We start from the raw sequence: 26,800 nt of genomic DNA on the forward strand, positions 1-26,800 counted from the left end.
ACCTTCTAATAGAATAGATTTGTGCGATTTACAGCAAGAACAAAGCTATGCCACTCGCTGCCTCAGTGAAAACACCAGCAGAGTTGCGAGCTGAAGCCCTTTGACTATGGTGCAAATCACAGAGGGATCCTTTTTTTTTATTACAGAATTAATTGTAACAGAATTAATGTCTCCTGGGTAAAGCAAAGCACAGGCTTCCTCTTTCTAACGCAAACCACAAAAGGATGTCTGTGTCTGGGGTTCGTGCACACCTACAGCAACTCTACCGGCTGGAGGTATGTACAGACAACAGTTTCTGAGAACCAGCATGACCAGAATGGCAACTGGTGAAAGCGGCCTCAGGGCACAGCCCAGGTGGAAGCACATGGACATAAAAGATGCAAGAATATTACAGAGCCACCAAGGTCACCCATGCGCTTTAGGCAAGCTTAAGGCAACTAAAGAAAATTCACTGATAATTTAGAGGAGAGTGCCAAAGGGAAGAGAGAAGAGGAAACCACTGGGCAAAGAGACTGGCAATGCTGTTACAGTAGCCAAAGCCCAGCACCAGCTACTAAGCCATCCCTTTTCTCCATCTCATTTGTTCTAAGTCTCCTCATTTTACCAGCACCATCAGCATGAGGTTAATATGTCAGAAAGAAGAGTTGGGGATAGGTTCCTAAAACCATAGCTTACACGTTTTCAGACTTGTGTCTCAGGTCAGTTCCTTTGGAAGAAAAGTGCACGGGCCATTTGACTGGCCTCTTCTTTGAACTGGAGCTTTCTGGGAATTCTGCCTGCCACCTCCAAGGACAATCCTGTGATATGTTCTACCTGGAAGTGGTGGCAGCAGCTATCTAGGTTCCTTGTCATGACAGTTGAGCATACAGTAGTTTTTTTAAAAAAACAGCATGCACCAATGGCACAGCCATTAGATGTGAAGCCGTGGTTGAATTCTTCTTGTCTCCTCAGAAGCAGGTGGAACCAGAAAGAAAGGGAGTGTTGGCACAGATCAGCGCAGGCTCCGGTAGACATAGGCCGATGTGAAGATAGCATTGAGAGTCAGGCTCACGGCCAGCAGACCTCGGAGAGCAGAGTTACCAAAATGACCTTGGTAGAAGAGGACAACACAAAGAAAAAAAGGGAATAGTAGAAAGAGAATTGATGAGATAAATAACAGTGAACATATGCTGTGCTCTTCCTCTCTCTTTGCCCAGTGTTTTCACCATAAGCAAAAGCTGCTGAAGCACTTTTCCTATCAGGAAAAGATTCCACTGCTCTCTTTGGTTCTGTTTTCATCCCATCACTCTTCTCAATACCCGCATCCCCACCCCTTTCCTTCTGCCTCAGTTTAGCACTCTCTCCGTATTCTCCAGACAGTCCAAAGAATAATAATAGCCTTATTAAGGTCCTAGAATAGCAGGCAGAAGATTCATTTTGCTACCACTTATTTATTTGATCTCCAGATCAGATCACTACTACAGCACAGGAAAGATCTCAGTGACCCTCACAGAAATGCTCACACATACATGAAGCACTCACATGACTTGCACCTACCTCTCCAGCCTGCCAAATCTTCCCCTTTGGTAGTTGTGTCTACCACACAGGTAGATGAGTGTGATGAGCGATCCTCCTTTCTGATGGAATTATCACTGCAAATACTCCCTCCTTCCATTGCAGATCTCATATCTGCAAGGAGAAAAAGATACGAAAATTCAGAAAGCACCAGTAGAAGCCAGAAGTAGCAGAAGTTACCAGACTAAAGCTAGACATGAGTAATGAATGGTTGCCTTGTTAAATCATGAAATGATTGAGGACAGGAGCTGGAAACAAAAGGCAAATTTCACTGCTGTGCTGCGGAAGTTGCCTGCATGTTTGTCTCAAATGCGGTCCATATCAGCATCACCACATCCATAGTTAAAGGAGTTATCCAAACACAGGTGAGGAGTGGCAGCAGTATCCCTGGGGCACCACTAAGTGAGAAAAGGACATCTAGTTTGGCAGACAAAAGGCTCTCCAGGCCAGTGGGTTCTTAAAGGAGCTTTGGTAGCCTAACTGGCATCACCACCTGGGTGTTTCCTGAAGGTTTCTCATCTATTGTGTGACCCAGATGACACGTGGCTTGGCTTGCAAGCCAACTCCTTCCTACAAATGCATTTCCAGGAGTGCAGCAGGCTGCCAGCATACCATGCATTCCCCGCTCACTAAGGTTCTTCTTTGGAAAGGAGGACAACTCGGTGGCAAAGATGTTGCTGTCTGAGTGGGTGTGCTCCTCTGAGCTGGTTGGGGTGAGCAGACCCTCATTCTGAGAAGGGAAAAGCAGCAGCTTCTGTCCTTTCAGGTTCAGGCGGGCAGGGCTGATGAGCGGCCGGCGGTACCGCAGGGAACCTGAGCTGGAAGTCACGGAGCCAGCCACCGACGGTGCTGGAGAGGGGATGCGGGATGGAGCACAGCTGCCTGACAGCAGGGAAAAGTGGTCTGAAATGGAAACGTCCCCAAAGAGAAAATCATAAGATTATAATCCCAACACAATAGGCACAGTTTTCTTTAACAATTCTACAAGAAACGGGAACAGGAGTTGCAAACGTCCAACATATCTTGTACTAAAATTCTTTATTGATTCCAGTTCCCACACTGCAAAACATGGAGAAACTCCACATGCGCTTTGGTACACTCAAGAATGACTTAGACTAGAGATGGGTTTCTCAGGAGCCGGGTGAGCTTTCTCTCTGCTCAGTTGTGACCATTCAGAAGAGCCTGCGTTACACAGGCTGTTTTGCAGGTAAGTTAACCTTTCTGGCATGTCCTTTAGATGCTGCTGGGAAAGCATTATCAGGATGCGAGGAGGTTTGCACAATGGCAGTAGCTGAGGCTGTGACCACATTCCAGCAGCAAACACTCAAACAGCACCAAACAGCCAAAGGATCCATTTGGGGTCAGGAGGGCAACAGACAGGTCACACAGGAGCAGACAGGGTAGCCAAATTAGCAGTTCCTTGGGCTGGGGAACAAAAGTGAAACAGAAGAGCTGCCCTAGGAACAGTTTAAAGTCTCCTGTGAAAGCAACCTCAACTTGGCTGTAGGGCAAGGAAAGGTTCCTTGCTTTGTCTCACTGGTTTCACTGTGAGCTCTCCCATGGAGAAGGGCATCCAACGCATGCAGCACCTTATTTTAATGGACTCCCACTCTTAATTGGAACTCTCTCTGCAGCATTTCTAACAGTAAAACTGACATTTTCACTGGGATGTGAGCAGGGAGGAAAGAATTAAACTTGGATCATGTGATTCAACCCACTCACTGCAGATCCTGCAAAGACGGCTGCTCTGGAAGGCCCAGCGCATTACCTGATGTAGGAGATTCCTTGGACTGAGATGACTGTGAGGCCGGTCGACTTCCACTGAACAAGTAGCCAGAATCTAAAAAGCAAAAATGAAACAGTTTGAAGCCAGCTGGCTCAGCTACTGGAGGCCTACCCTTTAGAAATGTAACTGCATCATCAGGGGACGGGTGTAAATGCCCGCAGGAAAAATGTCCCTGTTTTCCTGGGTAGGCAATATGCCAGCGTCAGAATAACCCACTTTTCCCAGCTGCAGCAGAACAGATCTGCCCAGCAGGCTCCAAAAAACAACCCTGTGACTGTATCACAGCCTGGCTTGCCTCTACGTTAGGAGGAAAAAAGTGAAAATATGGTTGTAACCTTTTCTCATGAAAAGAGCCTTAAGCGTAGATCATAGGGTGAGACAAATTCCCATCTAGCTGTCAGGCACAGTAGCCATAATAATGAGACAGGGAAAAAAAAAATCAATGGAAAATACTGAAGTCAGAAAAAAAGAAGTGATACAAATGAAACCTCAGAGCTTAAACTAAAAAAATACCCACAAGACCGCTCTCTCTGCTGCAGTGTTATCCTAGAAACTGCCACATTTTGGCCTCTGACCTTCTGCTAATCAGTTAGTGACACTGGAAAGCTTAGCTTTCCTTGGATGGAGAAGAGCATTTTTTCCCATCAATAGAGCACTATTTCCCATCTGTTACTTTCAAGCACAGCAAAACCAAGGGCTTGAGTTACTGGGAGAGTCTTTCCTTAGGCCTGTAAATCTTGCCTAGATCACACAGAGCCCTTAAAACCAAGAGGAAACGGGGTCTCTAAAGCAGCTTCAATAGTTGTGCTAATGCATATCAAATCCAGACTGAGGGAAGAGCTTGCTCTTCAGCTCAGCTGTAGCAAGAAAAGCAAAGCAAACTACACAAAGCAGGTAGAAGGGAGCTCTTGCCAGATCAGTAATCCTAACGCTCCCAATCACTTCCAAAAGCTGCTCTTCTCCATCCCCCTGTCTAACTGCTCCTTCTGTCTCTCTCTCACACACAGGCTTGGAGCTCATGCCATGCTGCCACGAATGCCTGGAGAAGTCTCTGGATTTCAGTAAATCCACAGCAGGCAAGCGCTCAGTGAGACTTTTTGTTTCACCAAGATGGCAATGGTGTGCTGCATGATTTCAGGGCTACAAAGATGATTAGGGGACTAGAACATCTCTCTTAGAAAGAAGGGCTGAGGGACTTGGGTCTTTTTAGTCTGGAGAAGAGAAGACTGAGGGGGGATCTGATCAATGCCTATAAATACTTAAAGGGGGGGTGTCAAGAGGATGGGGCTGGTCTTTTTTCAGTGGTGCCCAGTGACAGGATAAGAGGAAACGGGCACAAACTTGAACATAATAAGTTCCATCTAAACATTAGGAGGAACTTCTTTACTATGACGGTGGCAGAGCACTGGAACAGGCTGCCCAGAGAGGTGGTGGAGTCTCTGTTTCTGGAGACATTCCAAACCCACCTGGACACGTTCCTGTGCAGCCTGCTCTGGGTGGACCTGCTTTGGCAGGGGGGGTTGGACTAGATGATCTCCAGAGGTCCCTTCCAACCCCAAATCATTCTGTGATTCGTAATGCCAAAAAACAAATTACTAATGCTGGATACTCCTCTGTGCAGGAGGAGCAGCAATCCCTAAACAGGACTACAACATGTGGATACCTCACAGTCCATTTCCTTCTGGAGCATTGCACCTCCCCAGTGTCATTTCCACTGGGCCAGAAAGTTTCACGCGCACTTACCTGCTCTGGCCAAGGAGGGGATGGTACCCAGCGAGAGCGCCCTGTTGAGACGACCAGGCAGAGAGGAAGAAGAAGTTCTGCGTGGGGATCTGAAGAGCTGTTGGTTTGTCAGCTGGAGAATACTGGGCGGTGTTGGGACAAAGAGAGACGTAGCAGAGGAAGGGAAGCCAGTCCCAGTGCCGCTGGGAAACAGAGCGATCGAATCCCCAGAAAGGTACCTGCAAATGACACCACGACAGACATTGAGCAATAAATACATTCCAGTAACTCCCTTTCTCAGTTGTACTTCTTGCATGAACACTTTCTTTGTTACCAGGTCTGTACTCATTTTTCAGTGCAGGAGTGCAAGTTGAAGAATGCTTAAGCGTTTATGGGAATGTTCCTACACCTTTGAAACTGGGGAAGGAAGAACTGCTCAACATTACTTAAATGATGGTTCACCAACCTGTCCCACAAGTGGAAAAAATGGTGGGATGGTGTAGGAACTCAGGTACAAATAGGGATAATGCCTTGGTTCTCTCCCTGAGAGAGGGATGAGAAAATTACCCAGAGACCACAAGAAAACTTTACAAAGATACACAAATGACCAACGACAGAATACATCTTATGTTATGTGCACATGCAGACAACATGCTTAGAAATGTCATGACTGTGGGAAGCAAGTAATCTACTAGTTGTTTTGTCTTTAGAAACCAGAATCAACACCTTACCTCTGATGCCAGTATAGAGAAAAGTATTTTTATGTGTACCTAGATAAATATTTAGGCACAAGAGTTCTGTTTTAAAACTAACATTCAAACTTCTTTAAATACATTTGCCTTCATTGTACTTCTGTGAGGTAATGAAGACTCACTACCCTCACGTTACAGTTGGGAAAGAGAAGGAAAAAGAAGCTGAGTGACTTGTTGAAGGTCACATAAAAATCCTATGACAGAACAGAGACACAAACCTGGGTTTTCCAGTCCTAAATTGAGGTCTAAACCATTACATTTTCCTTTCCCTGCATATCATAATTAGCCACAAATACGTGCCAGCATAGCCATTCAGAGGGAACTGTGCTCCTGTAGCATTCACTCCAGGAAGTGTCTTGCTTCTAGTGCTTAAAAACCCAATCTCTGTTATAGTGCCTGGAAAAAAGGTAAAGTGGCAATAATAATGGCAATTGTGTTTCTAGGTCTGTGAGTTGTTTTCAATGGGTTCTTTCCAAGTGAAAGAAGGGAGCTGAGAACAGCGTGTCCAGCTTGAAAACACCTGGGGAGAGGTAACAGGCAAAACATACTACGGGCACCTGTACCAATTAGCTTGATTTTTAACTGCTACAGACATAAGCTGACTTCTGTTCCACTGGTAAAATAACTGTATGAGAGAACTTTGTATTCTAACCAGTTTTTGCAGCAAGCACTGCCACAGTATTTCACACTCAATTACTATATGCAAATAAACTATACAATTAATTTCTGATACCCCCATTTCATCACCTATCTTTGCAGTAGTTTAAAATTTAAAAATCAACCTAAGCTGAACCACCTGTCAAAAATTTCCTCCTATTTTTACCTTCTTTCTATCCCTCCTTGCAATCATGCACTGATCTTAGTTTATGTGTACAGTTTGGTTGACTAGATTGCATCAGAAATGAGGAGTCAGCTTTGGAGTCTCCCTTGTGTCCTCATACCATCAAAATGAGCGTTTTAAGAAGGTTGCAACGTTGAAAGTATAGCAATTTTGTATTATTTTTAACAATTGAATAAAACACATGGAAGAAAGTCTAGAATATGAACAAGATCTCTCAAGGATCTCCTGTAAGATTTTTGTTTAGTGAGAAACAGGTAATAGTCTTGTCAAAGAAGTCATGACAAAGTACTAACAAAGTATGAAGTGTATACATTTTAAAATGGAGATATCAAACTCTGCAGCATGTAATCAAGCTGCGATATTTGGAGGTTTAATCTCACTTCTGATAAAAACAGAGACAGGCGAGAGCAGCAATGTGGCTTTTCTTTTGTCAGAGGAAAGCCAGTAGTAAATCAGAGCAGGAAGGAATATACGGATCTCAATCTTGCACTGTGAGGTGATTTATGCACGTGCCCTTCTATCTTGGAGATTAAAGAGGTGATGCAGCAATATTATGCAGCGCTAGCATGTCCAGAAGAAGCAGCCTAGAGTTAAGATTACAATTTAAAATATCTTATAAAACTACTTATCTGCTAGTACGAGGCAGACATCAACAATCCCGACCAGCTTAATCAGGCTGAACAACATCTGAGGCAACCAGGTTCCTGGTGCTTGCCAGCAGGACATGCCTTTAACAGCGGCAAGGAACTCCTCAGTCTCGCAGCAGAAACTGCCCAACCTCTTCAGGTTCCAGAGGACCTGGGAAGGGTGCCACGCTTCGCAAACGTGCAGAGTCCTTCAGTGCACAGACAGATACACATTTGCCCCACCACACATACAGATGTACATAGCAGATGTGCACGGCCATCTCAGCTTCGTGAAAGAAAACGAATGGGAAAGGAAATTAAAAGTGCAGCTCAGGACTATGATATGAGTCGTACCAGAATGAGCGACACCTACCACCCACCGTGCCTGTCTGTGAAGGGCCAAATCAGAGCATCACCTGTGAACAACACAGCTCTTTTTTACTAACTTTGCACCTTTTGTATCTTTGGGCTAAAGGATCCAACTTTACGCAGCTCCTTGCTGCACTGGAAAACAGCTTATCTGGCTTATTGGCTTTTGGCAGTTTTCCCCTTGATGGGCTGGAAGATATTAGAATTTTTTATCACTCATAACCACAATCTTTTCCCTGGGATTGTAACTGGTTTGGATTGGACTCCCATGGGCTCTGCTGCTCAACAGCCCCGCTTCTTCTCAACCTCACCAAGTTAGTGCAGGCAGATCCTCGGGGCAGCTGAGGAACCACTTGTCTTGCACCATCCAGAAAAGGAATGTTTCTGGTTAGCAAAGAAGAGCTCAAGAATTTTAAGCATATTAAAAGCATATTAATGCCTTAGGATTGAGTGCTGACCAAAGAAAGGCTTAAATATCTATCTGCTCTTAACAAAGTAAATTCCTACAACGTGTGCAAAATCCCGTTCCTTTCCTATGTGCTTTTCTCTTTAGTGTTTGCCACTGTCACATCAAGAGGGCTAGAAACTGCTAAAAAGAAGGGGTGCTGTCATGGGAATGTGCTTCATGCCTGAGAATGGTCAGCTGAACTAAAACTTCTTTCAGAAGCAGATGAAAAAAGGTGAGGAGACCAAGAGGATCGTAAAGCAGGAAGCAGCCACATCACAGCCTGGAAGGGAGCACTGCAGCTTTGTCTTTGCTCTCAGACTGCTGCATTGCTCCAAGCCATTTGTGCATGTGATAATAGTGGGTCTGGTAACAGTGAAAAAGTAACCAAAAAACAAAGGAGGACAGGGGAAAAAAAAAAAAAAAAAAAAGAAAAAAAAAAAGGCTCTGGAGTCAGACAGTTTGTGGAAATAGTCAGGGCCCGGAAGCCGTTTATTTCAGAACTTGGTTGTGAACATCAAAAATTGTGTATCTTAATTAGTGTTTACAATGATCACAGCGTTACTAGACAGTTGGGCACAACTCTGCTACACAGATACTTTAAAAATAAATAAATAGAAGGTTAAAGAAGAGCATTACATGGTATGGGACTGTACACTGTCCTGAAGAAACACCTCCTGCCAGCAGAGCCTCCCCTCCTCTGTCCCAACACCTCCCTCTTATTCAGAGACAACACCCTATGTGCGTGCCTTTCTAATTCACATTTTAACCAGAGATGCTGCACCACCCCTGGGTGAGACATCTCTAGAGAGAGACGTGGGAGCACCTGGGTCAGGTCGGGTCAGACTCCAGGGCTGCAGGTGGACCCACTCCTACTATCAGATAATTCAAATACATGAAGTAAGAAGGTAACGTGCAGTCACCACCGGGCAGTTTGTATGTGCCCAGGTTCATCTGCTGGGAGGCAGCCAGGGAACCACGTCTCAGTCATGGGGTAAAACGGTTCCTCTGGACTTAAGGTCCCGTCATAATTTAGCTCTAAGTTATCCGTGTGTAACTGCAGCATTTCCCCCAGGCAGCGTGGGCGCTGCTGCCCTGACTGCAGGAACAGCTCACTCTTGCCTTACTGCCGGTTGCGAGAGAAAACAAGTTTCTGGGAGCTGACCTGCAGTCACTTGCCTGGTCTGATGCATCACATCAGTCAGTGCCACAACCTGTGCCTCCAGTCAGAATCAGGAGTAAAAAGCAATACAGTGAATAAAAAACTGGCAAGGGAAGAGGGGAGAATAATGCTAAAAAAGGGCACAGGTCTCAGACACATTAAGATTTTGACATGTGACTTGAGAGCTAGAAACTTTAGCTGCCAAGACTAGGAATTCTTTTCTCATATGTGTTGCCCTGCTTTGGATGAAAAAGGAGGGTTGAGTTATAGCTGAAAATGCTCCAGCTGCCAGGTCCTGCACTAGTACCTTGTAGAGTACAGCCAGATGTTTGGCATCAACTTGCCTTGCCTCCTAGCTGTGGCACAAAGGCAGGGGGGTGTGCATATACACACATCCCACGTCTACAAAAATCCAGACTTGCTGGCATGACAAAAATGTTCAGAGGACCTTCTCCCTGCCCAGCTTTGGTCCCAAAGGAGGCTTTCCAGGGGATGACTCAAGGTACACTTCAGGACTGAGTACTGCCCCTTTTCACATGAGAGCATCTGCCACGGCTGAAAGAGGCCCCAAGTGTACTTGCAGGTGACAGCACACCTGGAATGAACCGGTAGGTTATACGTGACAGCACACAATTCCAACAGCATCTCTTTAAAAACCGAAGCAAAGCCGTATAGCTCCCTGCTTTCATGAGTGGAGTCAGTCTGGAGCAATCACCTGGCTATTAATGATATTAATTTCTATAAGAGTATAAATAATTTGTCCACAATACATCGATACATACTTTCTATAGTATCTAAGCATGATTATTAGCTTCACATTAATTTCAGCGTACTTGAAAAATATTCATAAAGCCAAAATAAAACACCACTACACCATTTCAATACTCCCCTTGTGTCCTCACCCTTTGACACACCCAAGCTCAGTTCACGAGGGCATGCAAAGCACAGATGTAGGAAAGGAGAAGTTAATAGGAAGGAAAGAATGGGATATAAATATAGCGTATTTAGAATTGTCAAGGGCCACAAAGGCTTCAGTTAGCATGCACTGATGTCAGTCAGGGCTTCAGGAAGACCAGAAGTAGCAGCAGAGATGCTTACTTGGTTGCTAGCTCTGGGTTCTCCCTCAGCCCTCCTATAGTCTGCAGAGTTGCTCAAAAATTTAAGAGCGCGGCCCAAGTATCCTCTTATTCCCAGCCACACTCACTGGTGGCCCACGAAGGAGAAAAGTACTGGCCTGGCAGACATACAGGCACTGCTGTCCCAAGCCGCAGCTGCGTCAGTTCCACTGAAGCAGAGCAACACAGTGTTGTCAAAAATCTCATCCAGGGAAAGGCACTTAAAGAACCCAAATCGGCCCCTTCATACATCCAGCTCCGCTGGGCAGGGTACAAGATGCTTTCGAGTTGGCAGATCAGCCACGGCCGCTGTGAGAGCCAGAGTTGGCCGCTTTGGGCTGGAGCATATTTGATTTCAAGTAACACACAAACCCACTAACAATTCCCTACCATCTCAGCTCCATTCTGTAGTACCATCCTCTGGTCCAGACACCAGCACATGGCCAGGGTAAAAAGGTAGCACCTGACATTAGAGGGTTTTGGGCTAAAATCCTCTAATAGTGTTAAGATGTTTGCATGCTCTGGCCTGCATGTCTAGAAGAATCCTTAGACAATAAAGCTGTATCTGGAGACCACAGGTTACCATGTGTTCCTCTGTGGCCTGACTTAAGAGCCCAGCTAAGTGAGAACAAGAAGCTCAAAGAACTGATCAAGTGGTTCTGGATGATTTTTGTGTCAGTCGTGTTAGTTAAGTTACCAGCCCTTCGTTAGGTATTATATCCCTCAACAGAAGGAAACATATATCCATGTGTCATACAAAATAGCACCTCAGCTTCATGAGGATGGTAGCGCTGTGCTCGGACGTTGGACTAGCACCAAAATACCTGAGCTGGAAGCACACACGTTTCCTTCTGCTGAACTCACTGCAGGGGAAGCGACTATGCAGAGTCAGACAGCACATCTAACTACGGAGCTATTTCCTAACTGAACCTCAGGTAAAAAATGCAAAGTTGGCAAAGCACCTTCCTTAGAGAACCTAGAGCACAGCATAGTGTTTAGAATAGTCTATTTGGCACTGAAATCGGGTATTGCAGCAACAGTCTCAGTAAAGGCTTAACTATTTTTTTCCAGAAACAGTCAACAGTAAAATACTGGTAACTGATTTTCTTTAGGCCCAATCGTCTAAGGAGATGCAATTGGTACAGATCAAATGCTAGCAGTTTATAAATCAAAACGCCTTTCTCCTCCTTTTATCCTTTTGCAAAAGATCAATCACCCTCTCACCATCAGCAAAAGCATGTGAGACAAAGCATGTGAGAAAAGTAGAAAGAGAGGAGACTGTCAGCATCAGAGTCTCTAAAAGACAAAAAACTGAATTGCTTCAAGTTTGATTTTGAGACTCTGAGGTTTTTTGTTGCTTTTAGAAGCAGCAGCACAGATATGCTGAGGCAACCAAGAAGTGGGCAAATAAGCTGACACCTGAGCAAAGACAAAAGCTTCTTTGGCATTAAAATTGAACTACACTTCAGTCTGCATTTTGTTATTTTGTTTTGCCTTTGAAATTTTTTCAATTATGAGTCCAAAAGTTCTTCAATGATAAGTTGTGGACAAAGCACCATAGAGACCAGGGCTTCACCTGTACAGCTTGGCCGTAAAAGAAAGTAGCTTTCTGATGTTCCAACATATAACGTTAGTGCAACTTGTAAATATACTTCACTTGTGTTAATCTGCATAAAGCTAAAACAAATGGACTTCTTGCTTGCATGTCAACTGCAGTTAACGTATAGATTGTTCAGAATGTATAGTTCAGTATAGCTTTGCACTGGCTGTGCAAACAAGAGCTAAAATAGAGCTAAAATGTTTCTTAACAGTATTGTTCAGGCTTCACAGTGTTAACCCCGCTCCTTCCCACAGTTCTACCAACTGCCTGTTCCTGCCATCTAGTGCGCATCCTCCCCATCCCACCACACCACTGCACAGGAAGAAAGAAAAAGAGAATAAAAGAAGAGATCAAGTACAGGAAAACAACGTAACAATTAACAGCAAAAGATCCTAAAAGGTGCCAGACCCCAGAGGGCTCAAAGATAAGGCATGTTTGAATTGAAAGAAAAAAGAAAGTGCTGCTAAAAAGAAGGGGGGAAAACAGCTGCTCAGAAAGTACAGGAGGCCACATGAAATGGGACAAAGTGAAACTTCACGAAGTTTTGACTTTCAACTCCTTAAAGCAAAACATCTGAAGAGGCTGACAAGCACCTTAGGAGGCTGCCACTTAGAGTTTTCTTGCTACTGGGCGAGAAAATTTGGACAGATTGATTTTATTCTTATTAAAAGAAAGACAGGATATTGCCATTAGACATCAGGTATGACACTACCGTGACCATCCCCACACATTTTAACAGTTTGTCAGCTGCTCACACCCCTCCCTCCTTCTAGCATCCTCAATATAGCCTTCTAAACAGGAGATTCCTCCCATCACTTGGACATGCGTGACAGCAGAGGGGCAAGAGGAACCCCTCACCTCTGCCACACCAGGCGGTTCCAAGTTCATGTGCTAGAAGCTCGCAGGAACTTTCAATCCAACTTCTATAGATAAGTGCAGAAGACAATCACAGCTGAATAAAAACATCCGTCTTTTCCTACATTTAACTTTATGCGGAAAACTTGAAAGTACTGAAGCAGGAAGGGAAAAAAAAGAAGGCTAGGTGTCTTATTTCACTCAAAGGACATAACAACTTGAGGTTTCCTGGGTCTTCTGTGCAGCTTGTTCAGAGAATGGCAGAGCTGGCACTGGATTTGCTTCCCCTCCCCATTTGGTTTTTTTCCCCCTGCTACTTCCTATCCTTTCAGCAGCTCACCGCTGTCTGTCTGAGCATTGCTGCCTGCTCCAGCAGGCTGACAGGTACAGAAAAAAGACTGGATGTTTAAGGAACGTTTCCTACTAAATATTTCGATGGAGAGCAGGAACGAGGTGCAGAGCGATTGCGAAAGTCTAACCCAGCACTGAGGACCCTTCACCCTCCTGCTGGCTTTTTTTACTGTTTTGATAAAGTCATGTGGGTTCTTGTAGTATTTACTTTGAAACAATTCTCTACATTCAATAAAGTGTCCTAGTGGAAACTGGGACATAATGGTTACTGTTTAGAATTTTGAAAGTCTGAGACTGGAACAGGAAACAACCTGGGACTGTGAGCTGGAAGACAAACCTTTTGGGTCAGAATCGGTAAATGATGGGAACGCGGAAGAGTGGAACCAGACTTTGCAGATGCTGGATTCCTTTTGCGGACAAGTAAAACAGCCCTCAAAACAGCATCATTCACAAGCACCAGAATGGAGAAAGGTGTTCTGTTTGCTTGGAGGTGGATACTGCAGTTATCTGAAGGCACTGGAAAAAAGTTCCAAAGGAGAGCCCCACACGGGAAGCAGGTTTGTGTGTCCCCTTCCCGCGACGGTTAAGTTATAGGCACATGGTCCTTCAGCCAGGAGTTATACCTTCCCATGACACACTCAGCTTGGCTTATTGTTAACAATATCAGAGCCTTTGTTAGTGCTAGCTTGCTGCTTTCGCAATGAATAATGGTTTGAAGAACAATAACCATGAAAAGCTATGAAGTATCTTTTATTTCCTTTAAAAAAGCTTCTAAAAGCTTCTATAATTTCACCAGCATCTGCAGCAGCCTGTAGTGTCTGAATCTTCCAGTAGGAACTGCAAATAATTTATAGTGAGAGCTCCCTTCTGATTATTTTAGACTTCATACATAGGCAGATCAAGACACCCAATTAAGTTATATCAGAGTCTTAGTGGGGCAAGTTCCATTGCACTATTCTGAACAGGAGAAAATAGCAGATCTTCTGTAACAATGCTATTTCCTCTTGAAAAGACCCAAATCCGGATGAGAAACGCAGTGGAGTGCCTTGCAAAAATCAGTGCAGGATAATCAGACCACTTATCCCTAGAGGCCCCAACAACTTAATCCTACAAAAACCCAAGCAGCTGAAAGCTCCTTCCTCCCCGCAGTAACATCCAGTTATCCCAGCTTTCAGCGGAGGACTGCCAGGCACTCAGCTCAAAGGCACCATTTCCAGACCCCTTCCCTCAGCGGCATTAGCGCTAAGGTCAGACTTCGAAAAAGAACCTCTCCAAGTGACAAGAGAAATGTATCTCTATTGCCACGCGGTCCCACAGCAGAGGCTCCCACCCCTTCCTAAAGCACATCCTCCTCAGCTGTGTTCTCAACGATAAGGAAGAACAGTGACTGAATTAAGTGGCGGTGTACAATGAAAGCTGTCCACACACCAAAAAGCACGTGGTTGTTCCTCCCATATTTCTTCTCTTTCTAAGGCTATAGGAGTGGAGGAACACAGGCATTTTTATCTACTTGTGCTTTTACACAGATGCTCCTGGAGGGGTTGGTGGGTGGGTGAAAACCCGAAGAAAACCAGCATAGAAAGCAACAGCCACCAGTAGATTTGAAAATTTAGCCTAAAACAGCTGAATACTTTCAGATATTCAAATTAAGACAACCTGAGCTACATGACCTTTTAAAGCACCCTTTTAAATAAATTATTGAAGTTCCAGTCAAAAGCACTTAAGGACACCTCTCCATTTAAAACAGGAGTCATAGGAGAATGGCAGAGCAAGAGAGCATGCAGTTAAGTGATGCCACACAGTGAAAGGCAAGAGGAACCAGCTTATTATGGACTACGTGCGTCCCCTCCTCGCATGCCTGTACACCATGCAGTGTTCCTACAGCACACGGTACGAGGACTCGGAATCCAGAGGCAAGTTCCCATCAGTTCGAAATTAAAATGACCAGCACCATTAGAAAACTGAAGGTGGCCTGGGCCCCATGGAGGATCAAGGCAGAGGATTCCTCTGTGACTGGCTAAGGATGGACAGGAGAAGCCAGAACCTCTTTGGCTGGAGGAGCAGAATGGGGAGGAGGCGGCTGCATTTATGGAGCAGTTTGTGAAGCAGCTGCTGGAAGAAGTGGCTTTGGGTAAGTTGGATATTTGCACTGCTGACGTAGGATTCAGGAGGAAGGGAGAATGGAGGCAGCAGGAGTAGCTTCCTTTGCTAGCACCAGCAGTGGAAATGCTCCAAGCAGCTAGCACAGTGGGAAGCAAGGATGGGGAAAAAACCAAAAAGGAAAAAATATACATATAAAGGAAGAAGAGATCTTCACTGCTTATCTAATTGAAAAAAGAAAAAAAAGAGGAAGGGAAAATAAAAAGAGGAGAGAGAAGCACCAGTCGCAAAGAGTTCACAAGGCTTTTTTTTCCTCCTTCCCCCAGCGTCACTGCTCTGGCTCTGACCTTCGGGGCCGGTATCTCCGATGGCCCGTTGATTTCCGCGTGGCCACTGCTGCGGTGAAGCCCACCAAGCAGCACAAGGACGTGGTGCCAAATTTGGCTGTGTCTAGCCAGTTGGGTGTTTCCGTCTTCAGGTACCTCTCAGCTAAATGCAGACTCATCACTACGAACCACAAGACTGAAGCAAACGCATCAATTCTGCGGAGCCTGTAATGCCAAAAAGAAACCCAACAAAACACAAGGTAAGAGTTTAAACATCAGTGAAGCCCCTTGGTCCTGAGGAATATGAGGGGAGGTGGGGAAAAGGCGGGGAGGGCAGAGAGACTGAGCAGGTTATGTACAATATCTTACTACAGTTATATCACCTGCAGCCCTTGCCACTGCTGTGGTAAGTACCTGAATCGAGGAGTTTCACTCTCTACAACATTAAAGAGCTGCAGGGGGAGCTTTTCATTCACAGTAATTCAAGCTTAAATTGAATGGATCAAGGCAGAGACCCAAAGCAAGCTCTGCTGTCTCCATCCAGCCAGCTGGCAACCCAAAGAACAACATGGAGAACGGTGCCACCCAGAACTACCTTTGCCATTCCAGCAAATGTTTACCCCCTGGGCCACTGAGTTAAGACAGGGCAAAAGACCTCCAACATTATGGAGTGTTCCTTTAAGTGAAACAAGAAAAGAGCACACCCACCTGATCCGCCCAGCTAAGAACATGGCCAACAGGCAGGTGAACAGCCCAAGGACAGCAACTGCCATCTGGTGATTCTTCCCATAAGCCCACGCGGCGCTCAGGTTCTCCACCATCTGTTCTGGAAGCAGGCGGAGCAGCTCCTGCCAGCCTGCCACGGTCACAGAAGTGTTATTTTCCAAGTCTGCACGTGAGCTTGTGGCAGTCCTGTTCCGAACGGACGCTGGACCAGAGGAGACGGGAGCAGGGACTGCTGCGCTGAGAGAGAAGGGGTCGCCTGACCCATACAAGGCCATCAGAACCAGGAACGCACAGCTGATGAAGGCCAAGAACCGCAGAAATATCACCTGAGCTGGTGTGGTTATGGAAGCAGAAGAGGAGGATGAACATAAATTCTGTAGAGGAAGGGAGAAACACCTTGTCAGAAGCTGATTGAACTATAGTACAGTTTTGAAATGGTGCTTTATGAAATACTGCCAGACCCTACGGTTTACTGCTCAAATCCTTTAAGTCTCTGTACCGGGCTGACACCGCAGGGGATGCTGTAGACTAGCAAAGAGCAACAGCAGAACTATGAGCAGAAGCCAAGGTCAGGCAGGGCAGTGAGACAGAGAGAAGGTCATAAATCACTTCCCATCATTTTTCTTCCTCCCCGTTCCTCCCCCCCCCCGGTATTTTGCAGACTCCTGCACTGTACTTATTTATGAGTTTCCTCACTATATTCCAAACCCTATCTCCCCTTTTCTGCCGGTCCCACTTTTTTCCTTCCACTCTGTTCTTATTACTACATCAGACTTACCTTCTGGCAATTGCACTGAATTACACCAGCAAAAGGAAAACCTCAAACTAACACCAGGAGCATCTGTGGCAACTACCCTGTGCTCTTCTAAACTTCTGCCATGCACCCAAGCTCCCAGTTAGAAATCCCCAAGCCTTCCTTTTCCAGCAGCAAACCCAGGTGCAGAGGTATCTTGTTCTCTGCACTTCCCCCTAAATTCCCTCATGTTCTCCCCCTGCGTACCTGAGTATAGGTCTTGTCTGTCTCACGGCGTTTGAAATGGTGGCTGAGCAGCAGCGCCCGCAGCTGCCGGTTCTGATGTTTGATGTAATACTCCACTGCAGCCTGGCATGGACGGCACAGCTTGTAGGTCTGCTCCAGGTGGTGCTTATACACCTCAATCTCCTCATCATACTTGCCCTGGTGAGAGGAGAGGAAAAGTAGGTGAGAACTGTAGGTCCCTCACCAGTAATCGTGCTTGCTACTGAGATGTTACCAAGGCATGCTTCCAGTCTCCAGAGGAACAGCCCCCTGAAACCAGGCCTCAACAGTGACCAAGCTGGAGGCCAGTCATACACCCAACTTCGCGCACAGCTGACCCAGCCCCCCTGTCCCAGAGGAGACAAAACAGCCCTTGGAGAAGGCTGCTGTGGCCCAATTTCAGGATGTTGAATTTCTGTGAATCAATTTTGCTGTCTTTGTTGAGACCTTATGAACTCAACACAGCAGATGAGACAAAAGAAATAGAATTGCTCTTCCCGTCCTCAAATGAGGGGACACAAAAGACCTGTTGTCCCTTCACACCACGTGATGGAGAAAAAGTCAAGCTCCTTCCAAAACTCAGCCACAGCCTCGACGGCTGTCACTGTTTGAAGGCCCTGGTGAGATGAGCTCTGTATATCATTAATAGCACTTGTAAAACCAGACCGTGAGTAGGGCCAAAGGAAAGCTTTTCAGTGTCACTACAGTGGACACACCACTTATCACAGAGGCTTCTGAGGCTCTTTCATCTCCACTCCCAGTCTTTATCAAGATCGTTGTACCAAAAGCATACAGCTGAAAGCCTGCAGCTTCTTTGGGAGAGGGGAGCAGAAAGATGCATTGTAGCTGCATGAGGACTTGCTGCAGCAGCTTCATAGGCTCCATCTGCCGGAATTGAGAAGGAATCACATGAGAGAGACTAGTAGCAGGGTCACCCCTTAGTGGACAGGCCAGCAACGCTGAGAGAGGCCACTGCTGTCACTGACAGACATATCTAACCACGCTGGATATCACAGTCCCATGTTTCTTAGCTGGCACAGGCACTGCAGTTCACTGAATGCCTAAAAAGGGGCCAAAGGCTGGCATTACTTGAGCAAGTGGATAGGTCTGGCAAGAGGCAGCGACTAGAAATAAAGCTAAGAAAAGGGAATCAGCCGAAGATGTTCTCATTAAGCATGATCAAATTTATATCTGCTCCCTGGGAGTCACCCTGATTAAACTCAGTACAATTACACAAAGCAGACTGGATTAGGCAATTCAGAAGATGAACACATCCCACCATAGCGCAGTCTTATGACCCCAAGGCTCGATCATGGTTGAAAGCTAAGGAGTGCAGCAGTAAATTCTCTGCACGGAACTTTGGGGGAGCCATAAAACCGTGAAGGAGAAACCCCACTATCCAATCCTCTGTGCATATTAAGTAATGGGAAGGCCAAGAAGTTGCTCAGCAGGAAATCCTGCTGCTGTAACTGTAGAATCCCTTTGCCCTCCTAGGCACAAATGCCTGGCCAGGGAGATGATGTGGCTGCACAGGATTCCTCTCCCACTCCTCTAGAGCAGCACAGCCAAGGCCTCAGGAGAAGCAAAATCTATTAAGGCTTCAAGGTGACTAGTGGACTGTTGTGCCTACCAGATCCTGTAAGCTCAGCCGGGTCAATGGTAAGTACTGGAGCTACAGCTGATCTCAGCAATGTGCACATTTGGTTTTAGGCTCAAGCTTCAACTTCCAGCGTCCATCTAGAAGAGGTGATTACATTCTGGCTTTGGAGTAGGATTAGGTAAATTTGCAAGACTAATCAGTAACCTCCACTGCACTGGAGTGCCACACAGTGCTTCTGAAGGCTACAGGAGCATCATTCCACAGCACACTGAAAATTTCCTATCTTTTCTGCTTATTAGGCTGCAGCACGGTACCATACGCAAAGCGAGACAAATATATTATTATAGAGCAAATTAATCAGAGCAGGAATAGCAAATACAGGCAAGGGAATGCCCTGGACATTCTCCTGATGCCAGTCTCTAACGAACGCTTACCTCCTCCCTTGGTGAGAATGAAGCCAGCTGTTTGATCTTCATGGTTTGATGGTTGTTGCATTTCTTGCAAAGCAGAATTTGGCTGCTCACCCACTGCTGCGGTTTGGTAGGATCACAGAAAGTCGTAGCACCCGACACAACATGGTTGAGGTGTTCCATGTACTGAGCAGGGATGGGCTTGTTGTAGTCTCCATTCTGACAAAAAGCCAAAGGGAGGCATGAGGGAAAGCAAACGTGAGATCATAAAATCAAAGCTAAGTATCCTCTGGTTGATAACAAGATTCCCTACGCTCTGCCACGAGCTCTGCAATCTATGCATTCACCTATGTAACAAAATAAATCAGTAACAATGAGACAAAATGCTTCAAACTACCTCCTGCATCCACTGTTCTTTCCCTACACCTATTGCAAGCAGTTGTTGGTGGTGGATTTTGGCTTAAGACTGACTTTTTTATTTAATACCCTTAATAAAGCAATTCAGCTAAGCAGAGAAGAATTGTTCCATATATTAAAAAAAGATTCTTAAGAGATACTGGTGAAAATGTCAAGGCCCTTTTTTGCCCTATGAAGCAAGAGAGGAAAATCTGTCTTTATCATTTTATGTCAGCACATCCCTGTACACATGGATTCTTTCTCAAATTTGATCGAGTGATCAGCTGCTGAGTTCACGGGTGCTCAGCATGAGCTGCCAGATGTCAAACCACTGGATATTCATCCGCATTAGGCCTGTACCATCTGAAAGGAAGAGCAGGGTTTCCCCGCAAGTGCTGTTCCACAGGGCACGCACCTTCCCAGCCACCCTTCAAGGCATTTGTCACCGTACCTCTTGGAACCCATTATACTGCTCACAGTTGGGGCAATCCCAGCAGTTGCGATTCCCATACGGCACCACCGTGTCCTGATTGCAGAACCAGCAGTTCACGGTCACGTGTGTGGGCTTCTTCCTGTTAGGAAAGGAAACATGTCAAGCATGAACACTGAATTCTGCTGACGTAGAGGAAAGCAATGGCTTTCAAACAGGGAAATGCAAGAGAGGCTGGAATAACAATCAATCTTCCCATTTAACGATATGACTCAGAGTAGGCATTTTAGCAATAAAAAGATGGACTATTAAAGTAGACATAAATTCTGCCCGATGCTTGTATTTCTTTGTGCCAGTACCACGGACATGCCAGAACTCTAATATCAACCTTGTGAATAACCCACTTCACTGTTTTTCAGAGGCGTATTTGGGTGTGCAAGTCCTCCCCATAATCAGCAGTGTTAATATATGCAAAGGGTGCAGTAGAGTTGCTGCTTAATACACAAGATTCTGGAAAACAGCAGTTACGACTCACAAGAACTGCGTATGATGGCACTCAGAACCTAGGAAAAGGGCTCACACGTACAGTTCTGTCTGCCCTGTTTTCCACAAATTTTTTTCAAGGACAAGGTCATATCAAATTATTCCAAGCTTCAGGCACAGTAAAGAGCTCATCAGAAGGCACATCAGAAGGAACTGAGGAATCAACATGTCTTCCCCAGTTTTTATGCACTGGAACTGAAGAGACAAAGACTAATGACCTGGATCCATGAGCCCCTTGTTTTTTAAAACAATCCTATTAAAATAACAGTCATCAGAAGAGAAACAGCTGTGAGGTGGCCCCACTGCAACAGGTTGTGACAGATGTTTGAGCAAAGAACTTCAGTGACCTGGCCCTTGATCCTGCCTGCTAAAGGTCTGCATTTGTCTTGAAACTTGGTGGAATACCCATAAGGAAGTTTCCTGGCAGGTCAAGGCGACACAGTTCAGCTGCCTGGGTTTATCAGAACCAGTCCCAGCTCCAAGGGAGGGCAGCTGTTCAGGCAAAGCCAGGCAGGGACTGGCTATGGCAGATATGCCGACAGATGGGCCCAGCTGCCACCAGCCCTGCTTGCTCCCAAAATCCACCAAGCAATCGGCCTCCCACCGGACAGCTTCTAAAGCAGCAGCCAAAGCAGCTGAGCAGGGAGGCTCAGGGAGGTCCTGGAAAGCAAGTAACAGTAGCCAAAGTGCTCACCAGTTGAGAGCAACTTCTCTTCCTCCCACTCTAGGAAAAGTTCTCTGCTGCTACAATATTCTATAGCAAAACATCTTCTGAATGCTGCAGAAATGCAGTCTGGCACCCTGCAAGCAAACAGGTGGTTCTCCCCTTAGTTAAGCTCATTTCTCTCTCAGCCATCACCTTTGCAGCAGGATGCCTACAATTAAGATTCTTCCCCATTTCCATAGACTATGTCTTGAAACTCGGTTGATAAAATATCAAACCCTCAAGTGATGCTTGAAGAGGATAAACTTGAAATGAAGTACTAGAAAGAAGCCTAAAAAGCCCAAGTGCACGGAGGATTCCCTGCCAGATGCTGAAAGAAAATGGCTGGAGCTTCTAGGGTGACAGATTCTCATCTGAAAATAGATGCATACACCCACACCCCTCTTAAAATGAATATTCACTGCTCAACTTTCTTCATTGCCAAGGGGGCTCAAAACAGTAAGTGATCTGAGTTAAAAATACCACCTTTGAAACTGACAGGCAAAAAAAAAAAAAAAAAAGGTTTAATCCAGACACAAATCTAGGTCGCTGGTCCAAGTTATCCATGAGCTACCCCTGTCCAAAAGCCATGCAAACCACAGGTCAAAAAAGCCATACGAAGGATGGACAGCAACACCTGTGCTAGTTTCATCTCGCTGTCAGGGTGTAAGAGCTATGAAAATATAATGCATAGGTTTCAGCATGTTAACCACCAAAATACAAATCCTACTGCACCTTGAGCACAGACTTTGATAGCGAGCACAACCAGAACTCCATCCTCGGATGCAGGTTATTGCCCAGGCCCCAGGTACTGTGGAAAGTGCTACAATCCCACCTTCATGCCACCGTGCCACCATGTTCAGGCACCCATGGAAATAAGAGACACCACACTTCCGTCTCTACCTATTGCCAGTCTCTTTACTTCCATGTCATGACAGAGTAGGTAGAAGCACTAATTTCAAGGATAACACAGAAGGGGAAAACATAGGCCAAAAAACTAGCTATAATTTGTAGAAAGCAAAAAAAGAACCAATGCCAAATACTATTTGAGAACTTGCTAGTATCAGAGACCAAATACTCAAGACTTTTCCATCTTTTCCAAACAGGATTCCATTTCTCACTCTTGAGGCTGAAGAAGTGCTACCAAGGGTTAAATAGCAGCCCTTCATTCTCACAACATATGGAAAAGTCATGGATTATTTAGGATAAAAAGCAATAATCCTTCCCTTTGTGAACCTATAATCTGTTGCCATAGAAATAGGTGTAAAAAAAATCATAAGTTCCCAACCTGCCGGATGAAAAAGAAGAAGAAAAAAGTAAGGTCACTTGAGGCAAGAACATGGAGGTAGGAAGCTAATTTTCTAGTAATTGGTCAGGACTTTAAAAACAAAAAAAAGTACTGGATTGAGAAAGACTCTCAAATACAGTTTTAATTACTTTGGAGCTATATATACTTTGACTGAATTCAGGTAGCAGCTGAACGTAATAAGCTAGAGCACACATTGCTTCTGAACTCAGACATTCTGTTATGAAGAGACAGAAAATACAAACCCCCATATAAGCATTTACCATGTGCTCAATCCCTTGCAGAACGCTCAGCAAATCATCCATAAGGAGTTTATAATCTAACACTGTATTAACTTGAATGAGCTCCACTGGACAAAGAACCACCCTGCAAAAATAAAACCTGAGCAGCAAGAAGCGACTGAATGAATTACTGCAGAGAGAGATTCCATTAGGAGCTGACTTGCTCTGCTAACTCAGTAGGGAGCCTGCATGCCCAAACAAGGCAGGAAAAAATCACAGGTTTGGAGACATTGTTTTGCAGGTAGAAGATCTGTGCTTAAGAAAACACTGTGGGGACATACCTGGAGTAACCTCAGTTACGAGATCAACACCTAAATGTCTGATACTGCTCAGACAATATGACAAAATGTTCCTTTGTGAGAGGTTACTGGGACTCCTTTATTTTCCTAACAAGGTTTCTGTCCTGTACATAGTGCTTGCAAAAATCAGGCTGCAGGCACACTCATTGACAAACACTGGTTAGCAACTAGTTTGTGCCTTTCATGTAACATAAGAAGGAACTTATTCTCCTTCCAACTCCCAACACTCTCCACTATTCCCCATTTATACACAGATTTAAGGTCATGCTTAAGTCCACACTTTTAATGGATTGCCAGAACAGTCTCCCTGATAAATGCAGATCAAATCAGTTACCTGATAATAATAAACTGGATTTCTAAATATTTTTGTTTACATCTATTCCCTCCCTCCTTTACTGCTAGGTCAGAAGATGAAGATGTTTGGTTTTCCATGTTCTTAAAAGAGGCCACTGGTGGATGTGCGGTTCTTCTCTGGGTTTTCCGCATCCTCTGCCAAGGATCAAAAGAAAAAACAATCCTCCATTAAGAGTATTTAAAGCAACACTCTTCATTCTGGCACAATGGGATTACAAAGCAATTATACAAATGGCTACGCCAGCAAATCTGAAGAAAAAAATACACCAGGAAGAGGAGCTCTTTTGCAGAGTGATCAGAACCGCATCTGATGGCAGTTTGACATAACCAAGCTGCCAAAGCTCCAAACTACAGAGCGAGCCCCTGGCACAGCACAGTCAGCATGTCCGAGTTCACAGGGACTCACTGAACCCGGTAACGTGCTCAGCTCACAGTTAGGGAAGCTCCTGGGTGGCAGCTCATAGTTCCAAGCTGTGCCCACGTCCATCACCTGCCAATAAAGGGGTCTGCCAGTGCAGACCTAATGCTAAACCCCATTTTCCAATGTGAGAAAAACACATTACAGCTGTCTAGATTCCAGCAGGCAAACTAAATCATAGATGCATTTGCTCAGAGCTAGCAGTTGTAGATGGGGTTGAAGATTCAGCCACAAGACTGGATTTCTAGTACAGTGTGACAGGTTATTATGCAGCCTATCCTTTCCCAAGAGCCAGTCTTAAAGATCTCTTAACAGGGAAAAAGGTGAGCAGTGAACCTAGGCACAGACCCACACGCATAAACACCTCCCGTGCCGCCCCGATCAAAGCCTGTCTTCTATCAAACAGGAGGTAACAACTTTTAATACTCTGGAGAATGCCGACCATCAGGACAGGATCCTCCAAAAAAAGTGCCTGTTTTTGCCATCTTAGTACCTGTGACAGGCTTCTCAACTAAATTAACTGGCTGCATGGCAGTTCCCAAATTCCCACCGGCCTCTTTTAGAGTGATGGCTTATTTTGACTTGACTTGTAGAAGAAGGAGCAGCCTCTGCCATCACCGACCCAAAGAGTTCCGAGAAAGATCCTCAGGGAGTACCCCATATTGGTACTGACAACAAGTCAGCAGCCAACGATCAGGAGGGACACAGAGGATGAAGGAAATGTGGCTACAGCTGCTGGTCTGAGCTCAGCAACTTGAGTTCCAACTATATGTAAAAGTCAAGCAGCCAAGCTGTGATCTCAAAGAAAGATCACAAAATACCAGTTTTTCCTATCTGGCCCATACTAGTAAGATTTAAGGAGTTCCTGCCATCAAATCTTTTTTCTCACGGATACAAAACGCACAGTCTTAGATGCTGGCACGGTTACAGCAGCGTAACCCCATATACTGACAGTTATTCCAGAACTACTTTCCACTAGGTTCTTCTATTTTATTTCCCTTTCTATAGGGGGTGGCGAAGGCATCTTGCTAGATAGGTAAGCGTGCTCATGCTGAAAATGGAGCAAAGCAGAGCTGTATCATAATATTAACGGCAAAGGCAGTATCACGTCTGTGCTTGGATCAGTCCCTTATAAAGCTGACTTTGGAGGAAGATTCATTTAACTAAGGCAAAACAAGGAATCAGACAATTACAGAATACTATTGAGAAACACAAATATGTAGCCTCAAAGAATTATCAAGGTCACGTCCCGAAAATACGTACAGCCCACCAGCACTTTTCAAGGACTTGGGAAGAAACGCTTTCCATTCCAGAGACCTCTCGATGAACTTGAGCAAAACAAATCCAATCTCTTCCCTCAAAAGACACGTTAGTGTCAACTGGGTCAAAGAAACGCCGCCTGCTTCGCCGGGGATTGCTTCAGGCCACTAATATTTCTTAGCTGCCCTAAATATGCCACGTCTTATATATGGGCTAATATACCACAGACCATTCATACGGTTTTATAAACAGCAAATGCTTTAGAGCAAACCTTAAGTATTTTGCTGTAGATGCAGAAATACGCTTCTATTTCAAACCGTACACTTGCAGTGAACCTTAACGCGACGAGCCCTCGGGACCGCCTTTTTCTGCAACAGAAGCACCGATAGACGAGCAGACTCATCAAGTCTGTTCTGGTTTACAGTCTAAAGCACCTCTTATTCCTTATATCCCCTACATTCATTTCAAGCTAGACTAGATTAAAATCTGTCAAATTAAGCTTGGCTCCTTTTATGAAATCTGTATCCTGACTTCCCTCCCGATACTTCCCAAACCTCCTTTCCGACTGATCTGTTTAAATTTGTTCTGAGGTCAGAAATATTCTGTGCAATTCAGAAACAAACCACCAAAGAATTCTGGTGGCTGATAACTCCCATGTAAATCTCCCCGAGTCCCAGCACCGCACTGACAGGGATGTTATTCCTACGGCACTCTCCCACCGCCCCCCCTGCAACCGCGCTTCCACTTCCAAACCAACCCACACCAGCAGCACAACACCCTCCCTCCCTGCCCTAAAGAAGGCAGAAAAAAAAAAAACCCAGAGAAACCCCCCGAATTTCTTGTGACACCGCTCGTAACAATGCCGGCCTGCAGCCCTCGGGCGGCAGGGAGGGAGAGGGGGGGGGGAAGCCTCTCCCGTCCCCTCAGCGCAGCTCCCGCGGCAGCTCGGCGATCTCCCCCTCACACAAAGAGCCGGAGCAGCGATTGGGGAGGGGAACGGGAGCCTTTCCCACACACACGCCTCACCGACACCACCCCGGAGCCGAGAGCCCGTGTCTTTCCCGCCGCCCTCCCTGCTCTCTCCACAGCCCGCCCAGGCCCTTCCCTCAGGAGCCCTCCCCGCCGCCGCGGCCATTGTCCGGCCCTCCCCGGCCCTCACCTCCGCGCCATGCGGTAGAGCAGCAGCCCGGCGGCGGCGGCGCAGACGGTGACGCCCAGCCCGCCGGCGGGGCAGCGGGCCAGCAGCGCCCCGGCTCCCTCCATGCCGTTCCCGCACAAAAGGCGGGCCGCCGCCGTCGCTGTGACCTCGGCGGCGGCGCTTTGTAAGCGACGAGGCCGGTCCCCCCCCCCCCCCCCCTTACCCGTCCCGTTCCTCCTCCCTCTTCCCCCCCCCCTCTTCCCTTCCTTTCCCTCCCCGTCCCGCTCCCCGCCGCTCCGCCCCTCCGCCGCGGC

At 45.9% G+C, this 26,800-nt stretch overlaps 1 protein-coding gene across 1 annotated transcript; it reads right to left on the minus strand.

Moving 5' to 3' along the window:
• Positions 1-991: 991 nt before the first annotated feature.
• TMEM201 (transmembrane protein 201) lies at positions 992-26,611 on the minus strand. Its single transcript, XM_074161653.1, has 11 exons — positions 26,508-26,611; positions 20,206-20,326; positions 19,383-19,577; positions 17,331-17,507; positions 16,313-16,704; positions 15,626-15,829; positions 5,084-5,301; positions 3,323-3,394; positions 2,167-2,457; positions 1,537-1,668; positions 992-1,089 (listed from the first exon to the last, which is right to left on the minus strand). Exons 1-11 carry the CDS (start codon positions 26,609-26,611, stop codon positions 992-994), a joined length of 2,004 nt encoding a protein of 667 aa, XP_074017754.1.
• Between the last annotated feature and the right edge of the window lie 189 nt (positions 26,612-26,800).

This window comes from Numenius arquata, chromosome 20 (genome assembly GCF_964106895.1).
Source record: "Numenius arquata chromosome 20, bNumArq3.hap1.1, whole genome shotgun sequence".
In the NCBI taxonomy this organism is placed as follows: Eukaryota; Metazoa; Chordata; class Aves; order Charadriiformes; family Scolopacidae; genus Numenius; species Numenius arquata.